Source organism: Lagenorhynchus albirostris, chromosome 13 (genome assembly GCF_949774975.1).
Source record: "Lagenorhynchus albirostris chromosome 13, mLagAlb1.1, whole genome shotgun sequence".
Classification (NCBI taxonomy): Eukaryota; Metazoa; Chordata; class Mammalia; order Artiodactyla; family Delphinidae; genus Lagenorhynchus; species Lagenorhynchus albirostris.
In genome coordinates this window covers 64791650-64812165 of record NC_083107.1, presented here as the reverse complement: position 1 = coordinate 64812165, position 20516 = coordinate 64791650, and the positions used below count along the sequence as shown (strand labels likewise).

The 20516-nt window shown below is 50.7% G+C and overlaps 1 protein-coding gene across 1 annotated transcript in view; it reads left to right on the top strand.

The window, feature by feature from the left end:
* The first annotated feature begins 6604 nt into the window (after window positions 1–6604).
* Window positions 6605–20516, top strand: part of EHD3 (EH domain containing 3) — a 29899-nt gene continuing 15987 nt past the window's right edge. The window contains exons 1-2 of the mRNA XM_060169418.1: window positions 6605–7334; window positions 17255–17431. Coding sequence (XP_060025401.1) covers window positions 7108–7334; window positions 17255–17431 — 404 coding nt within the window. The 5' untranslated portion in view covers window positions 6605–7107. The remainder of the gene's footprint in view (window positions 7335–17254; window positions 17432–20516) is intronic.

The following is a 20516-nucleotide window of genomic DNA, read 5'->3' as shown; positions in this document are numbered from 1 at the left end:
GATAGCTCCACAGAGGATGCCTGTGGGGCCAAAGCTTTCGACCTCTCTGTGTGAGTGTTCCTCTCGAGGAAGCATTGGTATCTTCACTTTCAGCACTGCTGTGAGGACCAGATGCTACAAGGGCAATGCCCACCCTCTAGGAACACAAGTGCTATGAAAGCAGAGACTGATAATGAAGGTGATGATGGAAGGTTTTCTAATTATAGCTCACATGTTGTAAGTTACAAATGTCTTGCCTTTGGGAGATGAGGTTCTCAGAGAGGAAACTGAGCTGTAGGGGCTCAAGAAGCAGACACTTTAATAAAACCAGACATCCACCACTGCCTCCCATAGTGTGGGCTTTCTTCCCTGTGATATTGGACTTTTCCGGTGAGCTCACCCCTGGTAACCTAGGGATGAGATTCTCTTTCTGCCCACAAGGGCTGCTGTGTATGACAGGTGCACGTCCCAGTAATTAAGTATCAATAGGTGTGGCAGTAATGGTATGAACAGGGCAGGCTGTTCAGGGACAGCTGGACAGCTGGACTCAGCCTGTTACTTCATCTCCTTTTCTGTTTATAAATTTCCCGAGTACAATCTCCTAATCTCCTTATTTTTATTCCAGACTTGCCTTTCTTTGTATGTATTCAGTTTTCATTCATTCAAGGGGAAAGTACAGTAGTTCAAGTAGAAAGAACAGTAGTTCACTTTCCCCTTGAATGAATGAAAACTGAATGAACAAAAGTGAACTTACATGCCATATGTATGTGTGTATATATATATATATATATATACACACACACACACACACACATATATATACATATATGTAATCATGTCTATAGATAGATAGATATTGTATAGAGATTATAAAATGGTATTAGGTCCTTAACCTACACTGTGTCAATTTATCCCCACGACAGCATTGTGCAGTGTCATTCTTAGACCGGGTTTCACATGTGAGAATATTGCCATAAGAAGAGGTTAAATAGCTTAGTCTAATTCTCAACAAGAGGAATTGGCTGAGCTGATGCATTTTCCCCTTCAGCGGAGCTCAACAAAAAGAGTAAACTATGGTGTACTCATCTGGGAGGGGCCCGGCTGGGAGGGGCCCAAGCTCTAGGGTTGTGGACACCTGGGCCACCACTTGAACCGTCCTCCTGACTCCTCTCACCTCCCCAGTTAGGGCCAGGGCTCAAGCTTTTTTCTATTCCAAGTTGCCACTGCAGTTTTCGCCTTCTTCTCCCTCTACTTTTGGCCAGACTTTGGTGGTCTTAGTGAGAAAGGGAAGAAAAAGAAGGAAAAAGCCCAATTTCATAGCGTCACCCTCAAGGGCCTATAGCGAAGGCCACACATTCCACTACTAGCAGTTGTGCTTCTTGGAGCCGATGAGCCACCCTCAGTTAAGATACAAATGAACTGAAAAAAGTTACTCACTGACCAATGATATGCTAGCTTATTAAATACGTCCAGAACACAGGGCAGTGCCCACACAGTGACTAACAATAACAGTGATTATTATACTAAGAGCTAACAGTGTATACTGAGCACTGTCAACTGACCAGGCAGTCACTGAGAAATCAACATGCATTGTCTCCGTTCATTCTCAAAAAACTCTCACTCACAATGGAGCTGAGGCTGGGAGAGTGAAGCCACTTTCCTGAGGTCACGAAGGATGTGCGGGCCCAGGGACTCTATCTACTGCAGGTTGTCTGCCTGGGAACCTCAGGGTAACAGATTATAGGAGCCACGTGGTGGGCATAGGAGAAGCACCTGGTAGGAGAGAGGCCGCTAGGAGCCAGCGGGAACTGAAAGCGAATGCCGCTGACAGAATGTTGAGTAGGAAAAAAATTAAGTTCCAGGGGACTACTTGTAGCAGGATATGCTTTTTACAAAGTTCCAGAGCACGAAACCTCAACAATATGCTATTATTAATGATAACATCAATTTAAAAACCAAGGGAATAAATTCCAGGTAGTGGCTAGCTCTGGGGCTGGCGGGGCACAGGATAAGGGAGGGACACATAGATACAGGCAAATTATTGCTAATTTTTCCAGTTCTCGGATTGGCTGATAGGTTCACCAGGGGTTCCTTGTATTATTTAAAAGTGTGTTCAATAAAAAAAGAAAAAAATGTAACAAAAAAGCCAGGTATAAGGAGTTTGTCTTGAACCACGATTATGAAAAAAAATCTACTTTTGTGTATCTAAGGACCAGATATTTTTTATAAAGGATGGGGGAATAATAAATAAATAGCCAAGTACTCATATTCAAGGTTAAGAAATAAAGCACTGCGAATATATAGTTGAAACCACCTGTGTCCCCATCCCCAATTTCACTTCTGTCCTTAGTCCCCAGAGGACATTGTTTTCCAGATTGTTTTCTATTCCCTTACTTTTTAAAAACTTCTGAGCATCATGAAAAACAGGGAGTGTTTTTTGCATAATTTAAAACTTTAGAGAAGTGGTATTTATTATGCTTTGTATCACAGCCTACCTCGGGCTTTATTTACCCAGCACTGTGTTTTGGCATCAGATCCAGCGTCCTCATTTTCACGTTGGTATAGTACTATATTATTATATGAAATTAATTTTGTTATATGAACATGGCACAATTTATCCACTTTCTTGGTGAAGAAAATTTCATTGTTTATAATATTTTGCTGTTACAAACAATGTTGCCCTCGACATACTTATCTCCCCATGCACCTGCACGTGGGCAAGAGTCTCTCTAGATAACAAGTAGGCATGGGATTGCAAGGTAGATGGAGGACACGCACACCTTGAGCTTTGCCAGGTAATGCCAAATTGTTTCCTAAGGCGTTTATGACAATCTACATGTCCACCAGTGACGAGTGAGAGTTCCCATTGCACCACATTCTCACCACCACTTGTTATCAACCAATGTTTTTCTTTTTGGCCATTTTGGTGGGTGTGAAGTTCCATCTAATTGTGGTTTGGCATTTCTCTAACTACTGATGAGGTTCAACATTTTTTCTTGTGTTTATAGGGTAGAAGTCACGTAGCCTCTTTTGGAAAAGGAATCTGCCTTCTGCTAATATATTTTTTTCTGTTGGAATGTTTGTCTTTTTCTTACAGATGTGCAGGTATTAATTATATATTTTGGATGCTCTTTGGTTGGTTTTATGTATTGCAAATATCTTTTCACTATCTTTTGTATCTTCAGTTGAATAACAGTGACTTAGGTTTACTATTGCCAAATGTATTTCATTTGCCATTTGTTCTTTTGGTGTCTTATTGAAGGAATTCTTCCGACCTTGTTGTAATATATATATGCATTCTCTGTTACAACCTCTGTATATATCAGGTTTCCACATGTCCTGACTATTTTACTGGGTCACTGTTCTCTTGATCTATCTCTATGCTAAACCTCACCACCTTAACCACTGCAACTTGATAATGACTTCTACTATGGCAAGTTCCCTTCACCTAGTTGTTGCTCTTGCTGTTGATATTGTCTTCTTTTATTCTCCTCCTTCTCCCTTCCTCCTCCTTCTTTTTTTTTTTTTTTTTTATTTTGTGGTACATGGGCCTCTCACTGTTGTGGCCTCTCCCGTTGCAGAGCACAGGCTCCGGACGCGCAGGCTCAGTGGCCATGGCTCACGGGCCTAGCCTCTCCGCGGCATGTGGGATCTTCCCGGACCGGGGCACGAACCCGTGTCCCCTGCATCGGCAGGCGGACTCTCAACCACTGCGCCACCAGGGAAGCCCTCCTCCTCCTTCTAATCCTCCTGTGCCTTCCTCTCTTTTTCTTTCTTCTTCTGGGATACCTTAGCTACTCTTGGACTATTTATTGTTCTACGTACATTTTAGAATCACCATGTTTATTTCCATGGAAAACCCCGTTCAGATTTTAATTTAGATTCTATCTATTATTGAATCTGGCAATTACGCTATAAAGAATTCACATCTTTGTGACAAGAAATCTTTCCATAACTGAACATGGTATGTCTCTCCCACTTATTTAGAACTTCTTTAATGTCTTTCCATTTAGTTGTGTTACTTTTCATCTAAAGGTCTGTACATCTTTTGTCAGATTTATCCCTATGTTTCTATTTTTTGTAAATGATTTATTTTTTTCTAATTCTCTCTTGTAACTCGTTATTGTTAGTATATAGACATGCTACATCATTACTTGGTTCCTTTATTTAAAAGATAGATTTCCCAACTCTTCACGACTGCGAGCTAGAGTTAGATGTGTCAACATGCACTCAATAAGTTAAATATTCAGGGCTGACATTTAGTTGTACACAATACCATGGCTGTACTAATTACTAAAATATTGAAATATTTCCACAAAGGAACCCCTGACTTCCCCACCAGCACCCTGGTGATCCTGACCTCTCCCCCTCAACAGACCCAGACCTTCCCAACTTCCAGACACTACTAATGAGGTTTAACATCTTTTCTTATATTTTTAGGACATGCTTGTAGCCTCTTTTATAAAAGGAATTTTTGGGTCTTTTGCTAATTTTTTTCTATTGGAATTTTTTTCTTATTAATATACAGGCATTAATTATATATTTTGGATGCTCTTTTGTGGGTTTTATTATTGTAATATCCTTCTCTGTCTTTTGTATCTCTACAAAAAAGGGCCTTAGGTCTTGCTTCACTGAGAAGACAGACGTCTGTTCTGATTGCTCCATTCCCATGCCATGTGAGTTGTTAAATATTTTGAAAGTTGCCTCTTATGCTCATATGCCAGTGCTAACTTAACACCAAGGGTGAAGTATTAACCTGAGTGGTTTCTCAACGAAGGGTGCAGAGAGCACAGAAAGAGGTGATCGGCTCTGGGGTTCAAGTAGGGAGTCAGGAGATTTGAGCTGTAGCCAAGGAGATCGGAGCCAGCACCCACCTCTGACAATCCCCACTTGAAACCCTGCAGCTCACCACGCTCCTCCCCTCGGAGTTCCCATGGGCACCTCGACCACATGTTTCAGACTTTAAATGCTAAGTCTGCTCTCTTCCCGACTCCGCTAATTGTTGGAACAGTGTCTCCAACCATCTTGTCCCCTACAGTAGAAAATTCAGAATTATCCTAGACTCCATCTTACCCTTATTATTGCTTACCAAGATCTGTCAATTCTATGTCACTAAAAAAGAAAAAAATCTCTTGAATATGACTTTTTCCCAGCCCGATTACCCCAACTCCTACATTTTTGAAGTTTCCTAATCAGTCTCTTGGCCTCCAGCCTCTTTTGCTTCTCCAGCCCCTCCCCTGCACCGCTACCAGCATTAGTAGTCCCACCTGGCCCATTAGCCTACTCTGTTTCCTCGTCTGTGGAGGGGAGTATATGGGAGCCATCTGCCTTGGCAGGAGAGAGTATTTTGTCACTGATGCTGATGAGAATGGTGAGAATATAAAGCAGATTGACTTTGAGTTGGTTTTATTGTTGTGTTTAAATTCCCTATAGGCAAATACACCCCTTTTTGCCTACACCTGGCCAGCTGTCATCCCCTTCTCCTTGGCATGACACTGGAGACATGATCTGCCTCACAGAGCTGCTGCGAAGGTTAAATGAAACAATACTCGCTGGGAACGTACCCCAGGCCCCTGCCCATGGTGAGTGCTCAGTCAATGTTAACAGTTATCTGCAGTAACATTATTATTGGTTCCTTATCTCCTCCATGATTCCTGTTTCTGCAAAGCCTTCTGTGCCTGGCCTCAGTCACTCCCTTCCACCCTCCTGAACCCAGTACTCTAGGTAGCAAACTGTTCTCTCTGCCTTCACCACACCAAGTTTTTCCATGTTCCCCAGCCTTTGCAAGTGCCCTTTACTCAGCTTGGAATGTCCTCCTTCTTCTCTGTAGATTCGTCATTGAAGGTCCAGCTCACAGTCTGCCTTCTGTGACATCTTCCTCATAGTATCCAGGCAAAAAGAATGCCTCCTCCCGCTGTGCACCCAGGGCCCTCTGCTCCTATCTCCTCTTTAAGGCCGGCCTGGGCTGGAGCTCCTGGAAGGGAGAGACTGTATGTGCTCATCTTGGTGATCAAGTTTGTAACCACAGTCACCAAAATTGTGCCATAATACCGGTTCACTACTTGTGGAGGTTCTGCTTGTTTTGTTTGGTTTTACCGGACGGAATGAACAAATGAATGAATGAATGAAAATGGTTTTGACTTCTTCCTAGACCTAGCAGAAAGTTTGGGTAGTGACAGTTTTGGTCATTTGGGGCAAGCTGATATTGGGCTCTTCTTTCCATGCCCCAAGAAAAATATTCCCAAGTAATAGAGAACCTGTCATCCTAAGGAACTGAACTCAGCAACTAAAGGAAAGACTACATCTAAGAGAAGGGAGAACGTGAAGCAGGTCAACTCTGTCTTCGCAGCTGTCCCTGAGAGGGCGCTGTTCCCAAATCAAACCTCCAGTGGCCGGGAATGAAATACCAGACCGTTCCCACCGAGCTCAGCATCCCTCCCTTTCCAGGCAGCAAGCGGTCGCGGGTCCCTAGTGGGGCGACTGCCCATAAACATGGCGGCGCCCTGCTCAGCTTCTCCCCGCCGGGGCCGCAGGGCCACGCCAGCCTTGCCAGTACTCGGGGACTTCCTCCGCGAGCCGGCTTCCTGCACGGCTGGCATTAAAACAGGCGCCTGGGGCTGCGGGCTGCGGCTGCAGATGCTGAGCTGTCCGCTGGCTGGGCAGCGCCCCCTCCTCCCCTGAGCCTCCCAGGCGGGCGGGAGAAGAGCCAAACCATCCCTAAACTGCACCCGAGCCAAAGCGGGAGAGAGCTGGGGGAGACCGGGGACCCCGGCATCTGACATTTTAATTGCAGGTTTGACTTTTTTCCCAAGATCGCAGCCCTCCCGCCCAGCCCAGATATTTTATCTCCCTCCGGCCTTGGTTGCTGGATGAAGCCGGGCTTGGGCTTGGTCCCAGGAGCAGGGGAAGAGCGCGTTCGCGGCCCCGCGCAGTCGCCCCAGGGACCCCCGAGCCCTGCGCCCCGGCCATGGTGTGGCTGAGCCCCGCGCTCCGGTGAGGCGGCGGCGCAGCTGGGAGCCCGACGGACCCGCCCTGCAGGACGCCTTCCCCAAGGAACGGGGGTCGCCGGACTCCGCGCCCTCCTGCTGGGACTGCGCACCGGGCCCGAGAAGGCGAGCGGTGGCCGCGATGTTCAGCTGGCTGCGTTCCGATGACCGCCGCAGGAAGGACCCCGAGGTCTTCCAGACGGTGAGCGAGGGTCTCAAGAAACTCTACAGGACCAAGCTGCTGCCCCTGGAAGAGCACTACCGCTTCCACGAGTTTCACTCCCCCGCCCTGGAGGATGCTGATTTCGACAACAAGCCCATGGTCCTGCTGGTGGGCCAGTACTCCACCGGGAAGACCACCTTCATCAGGTGAGCCGGCCAGGGCCCCCGCAGCCCACCCAGCCGCCCAGCGCTTAGGCCCTGCGCTCACTCCCGATGTCCCCTCCTGCGTGGAGACAAGTGGGAAGTCTTCATTAGAAGGCTCTGACAAAATCCTTATGTGCGGGTATCCAAAGCTTACTCCACAATTGCATCGGATGGTCCCCTGCTCTATCCTACCTAGTGCCTCTCCACTGCACTTAGCCCTTGGCTTTGGTGGTCAGTTTGAAGTGTTAAAATTCAGAGCCATCCCTATTCTTCCCATTTTATGGACGGTAAAACTGAAACCCAGGAAGCCCAAGTGAGAAAGCTCCTGGTCGCAAGAGTACCTTAGGCTGGTGGGGTTGTCTTACCCCCTGTCCTTGTAGGGACATACCCTTGATGGGCAGGACCACTTCCCTTGCCTTCTAAAGGCTTCAGCCACTCATATGAGGTCTTTACAGTTGCAGCTGAGGAGGTGGGCTTGGGAGCCTGTGGCCCTCTGTCTGGTAGTTCCACGTGTCCTTCTTTTATCCGTTTCCTTCACTGAGCAGAGCTCCTACAGATATCTCTTGGAGACTGGCGACAAACAGTGTCCAGAAGCAGGATGCATTTTTCTTTTCCGTTGATCTTAATGGCTCAGTAATCATATTAAAGTCTTTTGGAGGTGGAAGGGATATTGGCCATGGTCTCATCCGGCCCCTTGACTTGGCAGGGGAGGTAACTGAAGCACAGAGAAGTTAAATACATTGCTCAAAGCCATGTAACAGGGTGGGAGACTGACCTGGGATGCAGGTCCTGGATGCATGGGAGGAGATGGTTGGCTAAATGCCTGTAACTCTGAGCGTGAGTCATCCATCCCCTTGAATTACAGAATCCCTGGGCTGGAGTCAGGAAGTCAGCTTGTCCACCCTGCGTTCAGAGAGGTCCATATATTGTCCACCAGAGCGACAGGACCTTTCCTATCTTTAGAAGACAGGCTTCTCTCCAGTCCACAGCCTTCAAGGCCAGGCCATCTTCCTTGGCCTCGTTCACAGCCCTGCAAGCTGCTGAGGGTGCTCGCGGCCCTCTGTGTAGAGAGTCAGGCGCGTACACAGTGGTGATGTGTTCTGTGTCCACCGCCCCCAGAGTCAGTGGTGCTCATCTCCTGTGGAAGGTGTCAAAGTAGGGGTGCTCTTGTTTCCATTCATTGACCAGAGCACCTGCAACATGCAAAACACTGTGCTTTGTTTGGCGAGGAAAGCAGAAGAGTTCACGGTCTGGTCCCTGATTTTCTAGATTCAAATTTGCTCCAGCTCAAAGCTTTTAACACAAGCCTTTTGGAAGCAGGGCATGTAGCATACTAACATGTCATGTATGGAACACCAGATGAGTTTTTCCCTGTGGGGTGGACAGCCTTGGACTCAGCAGCTTTGAGAGGCTGAGTGATTTCTGAAGTTGGGTACCCAGGGGGAATGTTGGCTTTTGGATATCTTATATTGTTAGAACTACAAGGGCCCTTAATGATGAATCTAATTCTTTGCTTCTTAACTTTTCAAAAGGTCAGTACCTCCTTTGAAAATCTGATGAAATATGTGGACCCATCTTTAGAAAAATGCACATACATCCCATATTTACATATAATTTGGGGGGTTCAGGGGCTGCCTTGGCCCTTAGGGCAAGAACCCCTGATCTAATCCATCTCCCTTATTTCGTTAAACACCCATTGCTGCCAAAGGCACTTCAGAGCTACCTGGGTTCTGTTCACGGCTTCCTTTGTACCACGCATCCTCCACCTGGTCCGGTTTATGCCCCACGGGAAGCACAGGCCTTTTACAGGTCGCTCCTGCCCTTGCACAGCCTCCTGCAGCCCTCTGGACACACCTTGGTTATAATTCTTAGTACGTTATTTAGAGCTTCTCCTTCCTGTAGCCCAGCACTTACTACTGTGCCTTAGCTCCCTGGGGCCTTGCCTGGGGTCTCAGCTACAGGAGCTCCCGGTAGAGGTTTGCAGAATGGGAGGGGAGATGGGGAGAAGCTAGCGTCCCTGAGGGCAGGATCCTGGAGCAGCAGACATGCCTCTTGTCTGAGACACTGTCCTGGCTTTGCCTGAGTCATGCTCGCTGTTAACTGGGTCTAAGAAAGTGGCAGAGCCAACTTGCCATAGATTACTCCTTATCTGAGGGGGCCAGGAAGGCCAGGAGAGGCAGATCCCTCCTCTCTCTTATCCTCCGAGTACAAGAGTCCTCCCTCCCCACTCATGGCAGTAACTGAATTTAGCCCATGCATCAAAGGCTGTCTCCCTTTGAGGGAGAGACTACCAGCAGGGGAGGAGGGGCTGCAGCACAGGGAAGCCCTCCAAAAGCAAATTACATATTTTCCTTTCTTCTCATTAAATCCACTGAACAGCTATTTTTTAAAATTGGAAAATGCAGACAAGAATAAATTTGAGGAAGAAGAAAAAAAATGCCCCATCATCCCATGACTCGGGAAACCATTTTAAATATTATATATATAGGGCTTCCCTGGTGGCGCAGTGGTTGAGAGTCCGCCTGCCGATGCAGGGGATGCGGGTTCGTGCCCCGGTCCGGGAAGATCCCACGTGCCGCGGAGCGGCTGGGCCCGTGAGCCGTGGCCGCTGAGCCTGCGCGTCCGGAGCCTGTGCTCCGCAACGGGAGAGGCCGCAACAGTGAGAGGCCCGCGTACCGCAAAAGAATATATATATATCTTTCCACCAGTATTTTTAGCTATTTTATACACAGTTGAGATCATGCCATAATGTAATTTTGTATGTGGATTTATTTCACTCATAGCATGAGCATTTCCCGGGTAAATTAAAAATCTTTGTAAGCATTATTTTTAAGAGCCACATATTTCACTGCATGTATATGCAGTTATTCATTTAACCAATCTACTTCTTTTGAATGTTTGAAGTTGTTTCTAATTTTATTTTTTGCTATTGTAGAATCGCTCTGAATATCTCTGTGCATAATATTTTTCCACATATTAGACTGTTTTCTCAGAGATTCCCAGAAGTGAAATCACTAGGCCAAAGGTTGTACAGAGTTCTGGGGTTGTTTTTTTGTTTTGTTTTGTTTTGTTTTAACATTTTCTTACTTTTTAATCTTGGTATTAAGAGTCATATTTTTGAGTTGCTTCCCAAGAGGGTAGGCTGGTACAACACCCCTCCCCCAAAGCAAAGAAAGTTCCCCTTGGGGTAGCTAAGTGCGCCTGGGTGCAGAGTACAGCCTGCCTTCGCAGCTACGCCCTCTCCCATCCCTGCTTCTTGCCTTGAACACAGCGATTCAGGTCTGTGTTCCGGCCTGAACCTGTGAGGGACCTTCCCCTCGGAAGCAGACTTGCCTTCTTCACTCCGCGGCTCTGAGTGTCCATCCACTTTCAGTTATATGTACTTGCTTAAGGGTCTACTTCTTGTCTCAGGAAGAACATACAGAAAAGGACATTCTTCTAACAACTAATTAATGTGCTATGACCTCTGCCTGAAATAACTTCCCTGGCCTAAGGCCCGGCAACCCAGGGTAATAAACAATAAATTGGCTGGTGGATGCTTCCTTCAACACAGGCTGCCTCTTCCAAGTACAGTAGCTCTGTGTCCTTCTGGCCTGACAGCCTTCCCTCCCTCCTCTGCTGTTTTTCTCCCTTCACTCTTCCTCCTTCTGGCGTGAAGCCTCAGGTCCCTCCTCTCTCTCACCGTTTGGCCCCCTGGTCATGGAGGTGAATAACTGGCTGCCCCAGGGACTGGAAGGCCCAGTGTCCCCAGCGTCTCAGGGGCCGCAGGGAGGCCTCGCTGGGCTGCGGCGGCACTGGGTATGGGGCCCGGGGCTGCTGGAGCTAAGCTGCCTGGCTGTCCACAGGGAGATCTGAGCTGATCTTGAGGGTCACCTGTGGCTCTTCTATAGCGTGACCCGGACTCTAAACCATGAATGAGCACATGGTGGGGTGGGCCAGTCGGGGGGGCTGCTCAGCCAGCCCTTTCGACCTCCCCCACTTTTTCAGGGGGCTCTCTGCATCCTCCCCCCAAGGTGACGCAGCATTTGCCTGTGGTTGTACCCTCTCCCATCATCTCCCTGGCATCTCTAATGCCCAGGCCTCATGGCAGCATCACCACCCAGGAAAGATGATTCTCTGGAAAGCTGAAGGGCTGGAGAAGGGGCCATCCTTCCATTCCAGGTAGGCCCACTGACCTCTGCCAGGCCCATCCTGCCAGCCACAGCCCCTGCAAGTCCTCACTCCTGTCCCCACTCCGAGGTCCATGGATGTCCTTTTCCTGCCAGGGCTCTGATCTGCTGGTCCTTGAGTGGGACTAGCTGGAAATCCACCTGCCTCTTACAAGGCTTGAGTGTTACTCAAGGGAGCAGAGGGCCTAGGGCAGAGGCACTGGGTCCACCTGCCTGAGGTCCGGCTTAAGATCTGCCTTGAGAGTCAGGTGTGGAGGCCATTGGGAGAAGGACCTCTGGGGAAGGGCTCCATCCCACTCCCACTGACAGCAGAACGCAGCCACGGAAAGAACACGGGTGGCTCGGCAGAACCCAGGCTCCACCAGTTCCCAGCCAAGAGACCATGTTTGGAAGGGCTAACCTTTCTGGACCTCAGTGTCCTTGTCTCTAACATACGAATAGTGACAACTCATAGGGTCACTCAGGCCAGCCTGTCGCAGGGGTGGGCAGACAAGGCAAGGCTAGTGGGAGGCTTGACAGTCTCGCCACTGGTCTCCTTTGTGCTGGGGTCACTTTGATCCCTGGTGGAGGCTGCTGCGCCCCAGGGGCAGCGGCGACTGCTCCGTGGAGCACAGAGCTGACTCCGACCTCAACTCAGCCGTTGAGTCCCCCATCTCCTACCTCACTTTGTGTCCATGGAGTGACTTACGGTATCCCCGGAACCCCGAGAGGCTGACAGGACAAGCATTATTGTCTTGACCCCATTTTAAAGCTCAAGTACACAAGGCTTAGAGAGATCAAAGATACAGATATATATGGGAATTCCCTGGTGGTCCAGCGGTTAGGACCCCTCGCTTCCACTGCAGCGGGCATGGGTTCGATCGCTGATCAGGGAACTAAGATCCCACACGCCACATGGTGCGGCCAAAAACAAAACCAGAAACAAAACAAACCAAGATACAGATATATAACACGAGTACCTGTAACACAGGCAGAAAGTGATACATGCCTTCTGCGTCTACCTGAAGATATGCAAATTAAGAGCTATGTGGATTTTCACAGAGGCGGCGAGGGCCCTGGATTTGCAGTCCAGGTAGAAATGCGCTGAGTTCTTACAGGCAGTGATGAGACGTTTGTTTTCTCTAATTATTGTCTCTGCCAATGTGGGTGCATGTCTGGTGTAGCCTTTGCTTTTCCCAAACTCATGTATGTCATCTCAAAACCTTCACTCTAACCCTCTGAGCTAGTTAGAAACCCAGGATTAGCCCCGCTCTATAAACTGGGGAAACTGAGGCAGTGGGCTCTTGAGGGACTTGTCCAAGGCCATATCTGTGATGAAGCAGACGCCCACCAAGGCGCATTCCCTAACTGAGCCGAGGCAGAGGGTCCAGCCAGCCCAGGCCTCTGGTGGTACTTCCTGTGGCCCCGGCCCTCTGTTCCTCGCCCTGGATGCTGCCCCAGCAGAGGGGAGGTTTGGTCCCGCTATTGCAGAGATGGGTACCCTGGAGACTGGGTTAAGATTCTTGGCTCCACGCCTTACCCTGGGTGCTTAGGTCACCAGTAATGCAAGCCACGTGCTTAGATTGCCAGCCAAGCAGGACACCAAAAGATGACGGAAATGTGAGGAAAGAGTTTGCTTAAGAAAAATACGGACAAAAGTAGGCCTCATGGGTAAAATCTGAATTGCGTAGGACTTCCCTATGCCCATTTTATGGTTTAGTATGTATTTTACATGGGATAGCAAGGAAGGGGGACCCAAAACTTTTCAGCTCTTTGGGCCTCTAAATGTTTGCATTTGGCCCTGAACTCGGGCAGCCTCCAACTCAACTTGCTCACCTGCGAAACTGAAACAATTCAGCCATCCCACAGCGCTTCTAGGACCGAATAAGTGGGATAATTCAGGGAAAGGTCGCAGAGCAGCACCTGCCTCACAGCAGGTGCTCAGCCTATCAGCCCCTCCTTATGCTCTTGCTTCCCCATCTCAGCTGCTCTCCCCCAGGCTTGAATTAACTTGTCTTTTTTTACACTGCCTTGGGAATGTTTTTGCCTGGCAACAGAGGCCATCTGTATCGCTCCCCATAGAGAAGCAGCCATGATATTCCTCAATAGGTTTTCCTTTCTGGACACAGTGGTGGCTTTGTTAAGGGGGCACTTGGGGCTGCAGGCCGTACCCAAATGTCCCTGAGAATTTACCCAGCCCTGGGTTCTCTGCTTGGCCTGACTGCATCCCTGGCCTTGCTCTTGGCTTCACTGAACTCTGTATTTCTCCAGACTCATGTGTGGTCGGCAAACCTGGGGTCATGTGGGTTTAGCCGAGGAGGCAGGACAGCAGTTCCAGCCACCAGGCCCTGGCTGGGCCGCCTGAGGCTGCAGCTGCAGGACATCCTGGGAAGTGGCCCCCGCTATGCAGGGGTGCATCACCCTTTGCCTGCCAGCACAGTGCATCTCAGGGATGAAATCTGAGACGCCTGGGTCAGGAAGGTACTTCCCCACTGCTGCTTGGCCCTGTTCAGGCTGGGCATTTTCAAGGGTGCCTCAGACTGTTTGCTTCCACCCCTGTCTATTTCAGCTGTCCCTGAAGCCTTTGATGATATCCACCACCCTCCTTCTGCCTCAGAATTCGCCCGTGCCGCACCCCCTGCCTGGGGCTTCTCACCCAAGCACCCACTGGGACAGGTGCTCCCTGCACATGGGCAAGCGTGGATGGGGTTTCCAGATCACGGTGTTGATTCTCATGAAACTGCTTCAAGTCCCAAGAATATCCTTTTAGATCCAGTGGGCCTGGCGCCTGCTTGGGCCACCTGATAGCGATAGCTTTGCTGCCACGTCCCACCCACTGAGGCCGAAGTGTGAACCCCAAGGGCAGCTGTTTATGGAGATGAGCAGTTCCTGGGTTTGTGGGCCCTGAAGCCTAACCTTTCCCGCAAGGCCTGGCCCCGGCCGGCCTCCTGCCAAACCAGATTCTTCTGTGGCCTTCTTGTCCCACTGCTCCTTCTAGTCCCAAGGGGGTGCTCAGCCCATTTGCATTTCCTGGTCGAGGAGATACCTCAGGCAGGAAGGGAGACAGCGAATGCAGTGGTTAGGAGCGTGAGTGTTAGATTCAAATCCTAGCTCTGCTATTTACTGACTGCGTAACCTGCAGCAAATAGTTTAACCTTTATCTTCTCTTCTGTAAAATGGGATGATGATCTAGGTTCTAGGTACTGGTTTATGTGCTTAAGGTCTGTAACTTATTAACCCTCAGAACACCCGATGAGGTGGGTTTACCCATGAGGCCCATTTGACCATAAGGGTCACCGTGCTCACATCAGCAGCAACGTGACATGAAACGAGACAATTCATGGAAAGTCTAGAACAGTACCTGGCACATCACAGATGCTTAATAAATCACAGCAATGGTCTCCCATGTTACAGAGGAAAGTGCTGAGGTTTGCAGAGGTCGAGAACCTTCTGAAGGTTAGAGAAACCAGGTCTGCTGGCCCCAGGCCCTGAGGTTCCCTGTCTCTCGCCCGAAACCCTGAAGCAGAAGGGTCTGAGAAAACCTGAAGCGTCGTCCAAGTGCAGCTGTGGTGATCTATCCTCACCCCAATCCAGCTTTCAGAATGGTCCTCTGATGGGAGGAAATCCTGTCTTCACACCCAGAATGTGGGGCTGGGATCCTGCAGGGAGATGGGAGGCTTCCCAAGGCAACCTAAACCCCCCGGTGCAGGCGGGGTGGCCCTGGGCAGCGGCCCCTCCGCAGCAGCTCCCCTGCCAGCTCCTCGGGGAGGGAGCCCGTGGCAACCTGACTTGAACTGCCCTGCAAGCACGGAGTAAACTAACAGCTCAGGACACACAGGGATGTCGATGAGCCGGAAGAAACCCCAGCCAGTGCCCCCGGCTGCCACTCGCTGGGCAGAGCAGACCCACCTTGGGGTGGCACAGGGTGGGCAGAGAGCGTTTCCTCGGGGTAGAAGACAGTTGAAGAGCAAAGGGTTGAGTGTTAGATTGATAGGGTTTGGATTCCAGCTCCGTCACGTTCAAGAGTTAACAGTGGGCGAATAGGACGGCTGTACTGAGGGAACCCTTCAAAGCCTGGGTTTCCTCAGTACAGCCGTCCCTTGGTAGTTTCCGCAGACCTTGGTTCGAGGACCCCACCTCCCACGCAGATGCTCAAGCCCCTATGTAAAATGGCACAGTACGGCCGGCCCTCCGGATCCGCGGGTTCCACATTCTGGGATTCAACCACGGGTCCTCCGCGGTTGGTTGTATCCTCAGATGTGGAACCCGCGGATACGCAGAGCCCGACTGTACCTACCTATAGGGGTGCGGTGAAGCCAGAAAGAGATACGTTCTCAAAGTGATGAGTGCGCTGTACGGCATGGACATGCTATTGAGTGTCAGTGGTGTCATCAGGATAATGACAGGGTCTAGAGCAGGTTGTCAACCCCAGCTGCACATCAGAATCAACTGGGGAGTTCCTGAAAAGGACCGGTCGCCAGGACCCTGCCCTGAGCCGGCGGGTCACAACCTCTGGGCTGGGCCCCGGCACCGGCAGCTGGAGCTGCACTGTTGCTCCACGGGCAGCCAGCTGAGGACGCTGGTCCTGGAGGTCTCAGGCTCTCTCCCCAGCCAGCAGCCTCTGACTTGCCATCTCTCCTCCTGAGGGCTCCTTGACGTTTCCCCCTGAGCGTGAACACTGGCCCGCAAGGTTTAGGGGGAGGGTCTTGGCACACGGTGAGGGCTCACCCAAGGGTCTGCGTTTGTTGGGCAACACACCCCTTAGCTCTTGTCCATCATGGCCCCTGGGACTCTTCTCTGGCCAGTCCCAACCCAGGGCAGTTCTGGACTCCACCACCCGCATTCCAACCTTAAGCTTTGTGGGCTCGAAGCTGTTCTGAGCTCCTTCCAAAGGGCCTGGTTGACTTTCCAGCCTGTTCTCTTCATTCTGTGGCTCACCATGTGCTCTAAAGGGAGCTGTGGAGAAGGGCAGTGGCCTTGGGCTCTCACTGCCCAGGCCTGGAGCAAAGAGAGGTACCTGTCCCCTGGGGCCACAGCCTGGTACCTGTGCTAGAGGGTGGGACCAAAAGTCTAGGGTGGGATGGACATGCACTTGTCATAGTGTTCCTGTCACACAGTTTGTATTATGTACGAGTTACTTCTACGTTAAATGACTGACTAAGCAGATAAATAGATAAGGACCTATGGGTGGCCAGCAGAGCCTGTGGGTGGCCAGCAGAGCCTATAGGTGGCCAGCAGAGCCTATGGGTGGCCAGCAGAGCCTATTGATGGCCAGCAGGGCCTATGGGTGGCCAGCAGAGCCTGTGGGTGGCCAGCAGAGCCTGTGGGTGGCCAGCAGAGCCTATGGGTGGCCAGCAGAGCCTATGGGTGCTCTAATTCTAACCAAGCCTGTGTGCAGGGACTTTGACAGACTCCCTATAGCTGTGAAGTCTACAATATTCTGTGTGGGAATCAGTTTCAAGCCAGCCACGCTTTATTTCTGAGCCCAAACCTTGCTCTTCCCCGCGCCCCCTGCCCCACACCCCGGCACTGCTTCATGGAGGGAAAAAGATACGGACCGAGAAGGACAGATTTGTTATTTTAAGTTCAACTGAAATCCCACCTCCTCCCAAAGGTCTTTGGGTTCCCCGTCAGTGAATATCTCTCCCTGCTGTGAAATCTCCTTGCTCTGGATCTGCCCCTCTGCCATGACTCACACCGTCTGCCTTGTGGTAGGCACGCGGTGTTGATCTGTGAATAGAATCCCTGCATCATGACTGTGTTCCCTTCTGCCAGGTACCTGCTGGAACAGGATTTCCCAGGCATGAGGATTGGGCCCGAGCCGACCACGGACTCTTTCATTGCGGTGATGCAGGGAGAGATGGAGGGCATTATCCCCGGGAATGCCCTGGTGGTGGATCCTAAGAAACCTTTCAGGAAACTGAACGCCTTTGGCAATGCCTTCTTGAACAGGTGAGTGCAGAGGGAACACACACAGGCCTTGGGAGCTCTCTTTTCTTGGAGTATGAGAGGTGAAAGGGCGGGGCAGGGTCTTGGGAAACTCTGTACCTTTTCCAGACCTGGAATCTCTCTCGATTGTCCCCTTCTTGCTGGGAATGAAACCACCATTGATTAGGGATGCACGAGCTGCAAACACTGAGCTGATTTCTCCCGATCGAGTTGGGGGAAGGGTTCAACTAGTTAAATCACATTTCTCTAATGTGTACCTCCCTCCGGTAAAAGCAGAGAGGGCTACTCTGTGTAGTTCCCAGCTTTTGCCTAAACTACGGAAGGGCTTTGCATCCAACTGACAGGAGGCAAAGGAAGGTTCCTCTCTGTTCCTAGATATTGTTTTTACTTGGTGGCAGGAACACTGGACGTAAGGTAGAAGCCCTGGCTTTGAGCACTGACCCTCCTACTAAACTCACTCTGTGACCTTGGACAAGTCACCTCCCCTGGGACAAGTCAGCCTGCAGACACCAGGGCCATTGGGTCAGTTTGAGTGGAGGAAGCTCTAGAGACTGCTTGGCAAGCTGGCCCAGGCCTTCCCACTATTCTGTTTAACTGGAATGCAGGCTGATCCCCTGATACGCTTGTTACGTAGATCCACACCACAACTTTGCATCTGCATCGCATTTAAAAATGTTTAAACTACTTTCTCTAACTGAGGCATTTAGAGTAAAGGTAAAGACTATGGGCTTTGGCTTCAGACCGACTTGGGTTCACATCCTACCAAATAGCACCGCGATCTTAGACGGGTTACCTGACTGGTCTGTGTCTCACTTTTCTCATCTGTAAAATAGGATAATAGTCATGTCCTCCTCCAAGGCAAGAGGACTTTGCGGAAAAGTTGGCATTTGAACCGGATGTTCAATCATGAGTGAAATCACACTAAAAGGGTTAAAAAAAAAAAAAAAAAAAGGATATTCCAGGCAGAGAAAACTGAAAATATATATATACACACAAACACATACACACAGCGGACTGAAAGAATGTGGCTTAATGCAGAAGCACTACAACATACATAGATGGCACTGCGTACGTAGACAGCACCGTAAGGGTCGCGCTTCTCTACAGGAGCGCGCCACAGCTGGGTGACAGATGTGTAGATTAACTGTTGGCTGGGGATCTGTCAGGCACATCCATTGGAGGGATAACAGGATTGGGGCGGGGCTGGGGTGGGAGAGGGCCCTCCATGTGCCACCAGCCTCACTGCAACTGCACACACACAGGGAGGCTACACCCCGGACGCCTGCTGCCCCGTGATCCCATTTCGCGGCCCTTGACATCTCCCCTCCCCTTCTCTGTGGGTGTTCCACGCCTTCTCCAGACACCTCAGGCCCCCCTCTCGGCAGGTGACCTTGCTTCCTATTCTAGAGAAGATGGAAGCCCGTATCCATGGATTCCCTGTAGTTGGTTTGTTTTAAACTGTCCGTAAAGGGAGTTCGTTTGCATCAGTCCCATCCCGCCCACCCCGCCCCTGCCGTCCACGCAGCCTGCAGAGAGCTGAGTCCTCTCTTTTCCCCTCAGGTCTGCGCCTCTGCACCCCCGACCCGTGCATCAGGCCATCTGCCCAGGGACGGCTCTGTCAGTTACTCTTTCTGACAGCTCCCCACCTCCCGTGGCTCCTTCCCCGCCTGGAACTATCTATCTCCTCTTGCAAGCCCTGCAGCAGGCCGTACTACCCCTTACCCCCTTGCTTTGCTGTCGCAGCCAAGTTTCAGGGCTTCACCTCCTCACTTCTTCCTGTCCCCCAACCTGTGGAACATGGCTTCGCCCCGTCACAGCTGCCCGTGTGAAGGTCATCTGCGACCTCTCAGTGACAAGCGGTGAGCACTTTCCATCCTCACCTTACCCCATCTCTCTTGGGTATTGGTTTCTCTCAACCACCAGCCCCTCTCAGCTCCTTGGCCCTCCTCCTGCCTCCCTAGCAGACCCTGGTCCCCTTGGTCTCTGGCTCCTCTGACCTGGTGTCATCCTCAGCCCCCTGCCCTTCTCACTCCATGCACCCAGCCTGGGTGATACCTCAACCGCAGCCCTGGCCCCAAACACCAGCCCCATGTACACGACCTTCTGGTCACCAAGTGACAGCAGCCCTGCTCAAGGTGGCTTCAGCAAAACGTGGAATGTATTGAGGAATCCTGGGGTGTGCCTTAGAACCCAAGGACCAGAATGCGGCTGGGCCCCAGGCACGATGAAGACCATGGGCTTCGGTAGGGCGGGGGCTGTACCGTGGACTTTCCTGCCCCCGCTATCTAGCGCAGTGCCAGAAACACAGCACGTGCTTCGTAAATATTTGTTGAACTGAACTGGACATGCTGACAACCATCACATCAGACTGTGTCACTCTTGTGCTTAAAATGTTCCAATGGATTTTTCCCGCCCTCAGTATAAAGTCCACGTCTCTTAACGTGGCCTTCAAGGCCCTTGTGATCCAGGCCCTGCCTCCCTGTCTTGGCCACATCTCTAGGGGCTCCAGCCGAGTGATGAGCGCTCTCCTGGAATGGTGCATGCACACACGCACACACACTCCCGCACCCCCTCTTTTTCTCTCCCCGCCCCTCATTTCTGGGCTGCATTTACACCTGCTTCTATTAGTTTCCTAGGGCTGCCAGAATAAATGACCGCGAACTGAGTGGCTTTAAAATAACTACTGACTCGGGCTTCCCTGGTGGCGCAGTGGTTGGGAGTCCGCCTGCCGATGCAGGGGACACGGGTTCGTGCCCCGGTCCGGGAAGATCCCACGTGCCACGGAGCGGCTGGGCCCGTAAGCCATGGCCGCTGGGCCTGCATGTCCGGAGCCTGTGCTCCACAGCGGGAGAGGCCACAACAGTGAGAGGCCCGTGTACCGCAAAAAAACCCCAAAAAACTACTGACTCATAGTTTGGATGCCAGAAGTTCAAAATCAAGGTGCTGGCAGGGCCCTGCTCCCTCCAAAGCCTGTAGGGGAGGACCTTTCCGTGCTTCCTCCAGCTTCTGGTTACTCCAGCCATTTTGCTTGTGGCAGCATAATTCCAATCTCCCCTCTGTGCACGTCTGTATCTTCACATAGCTACAC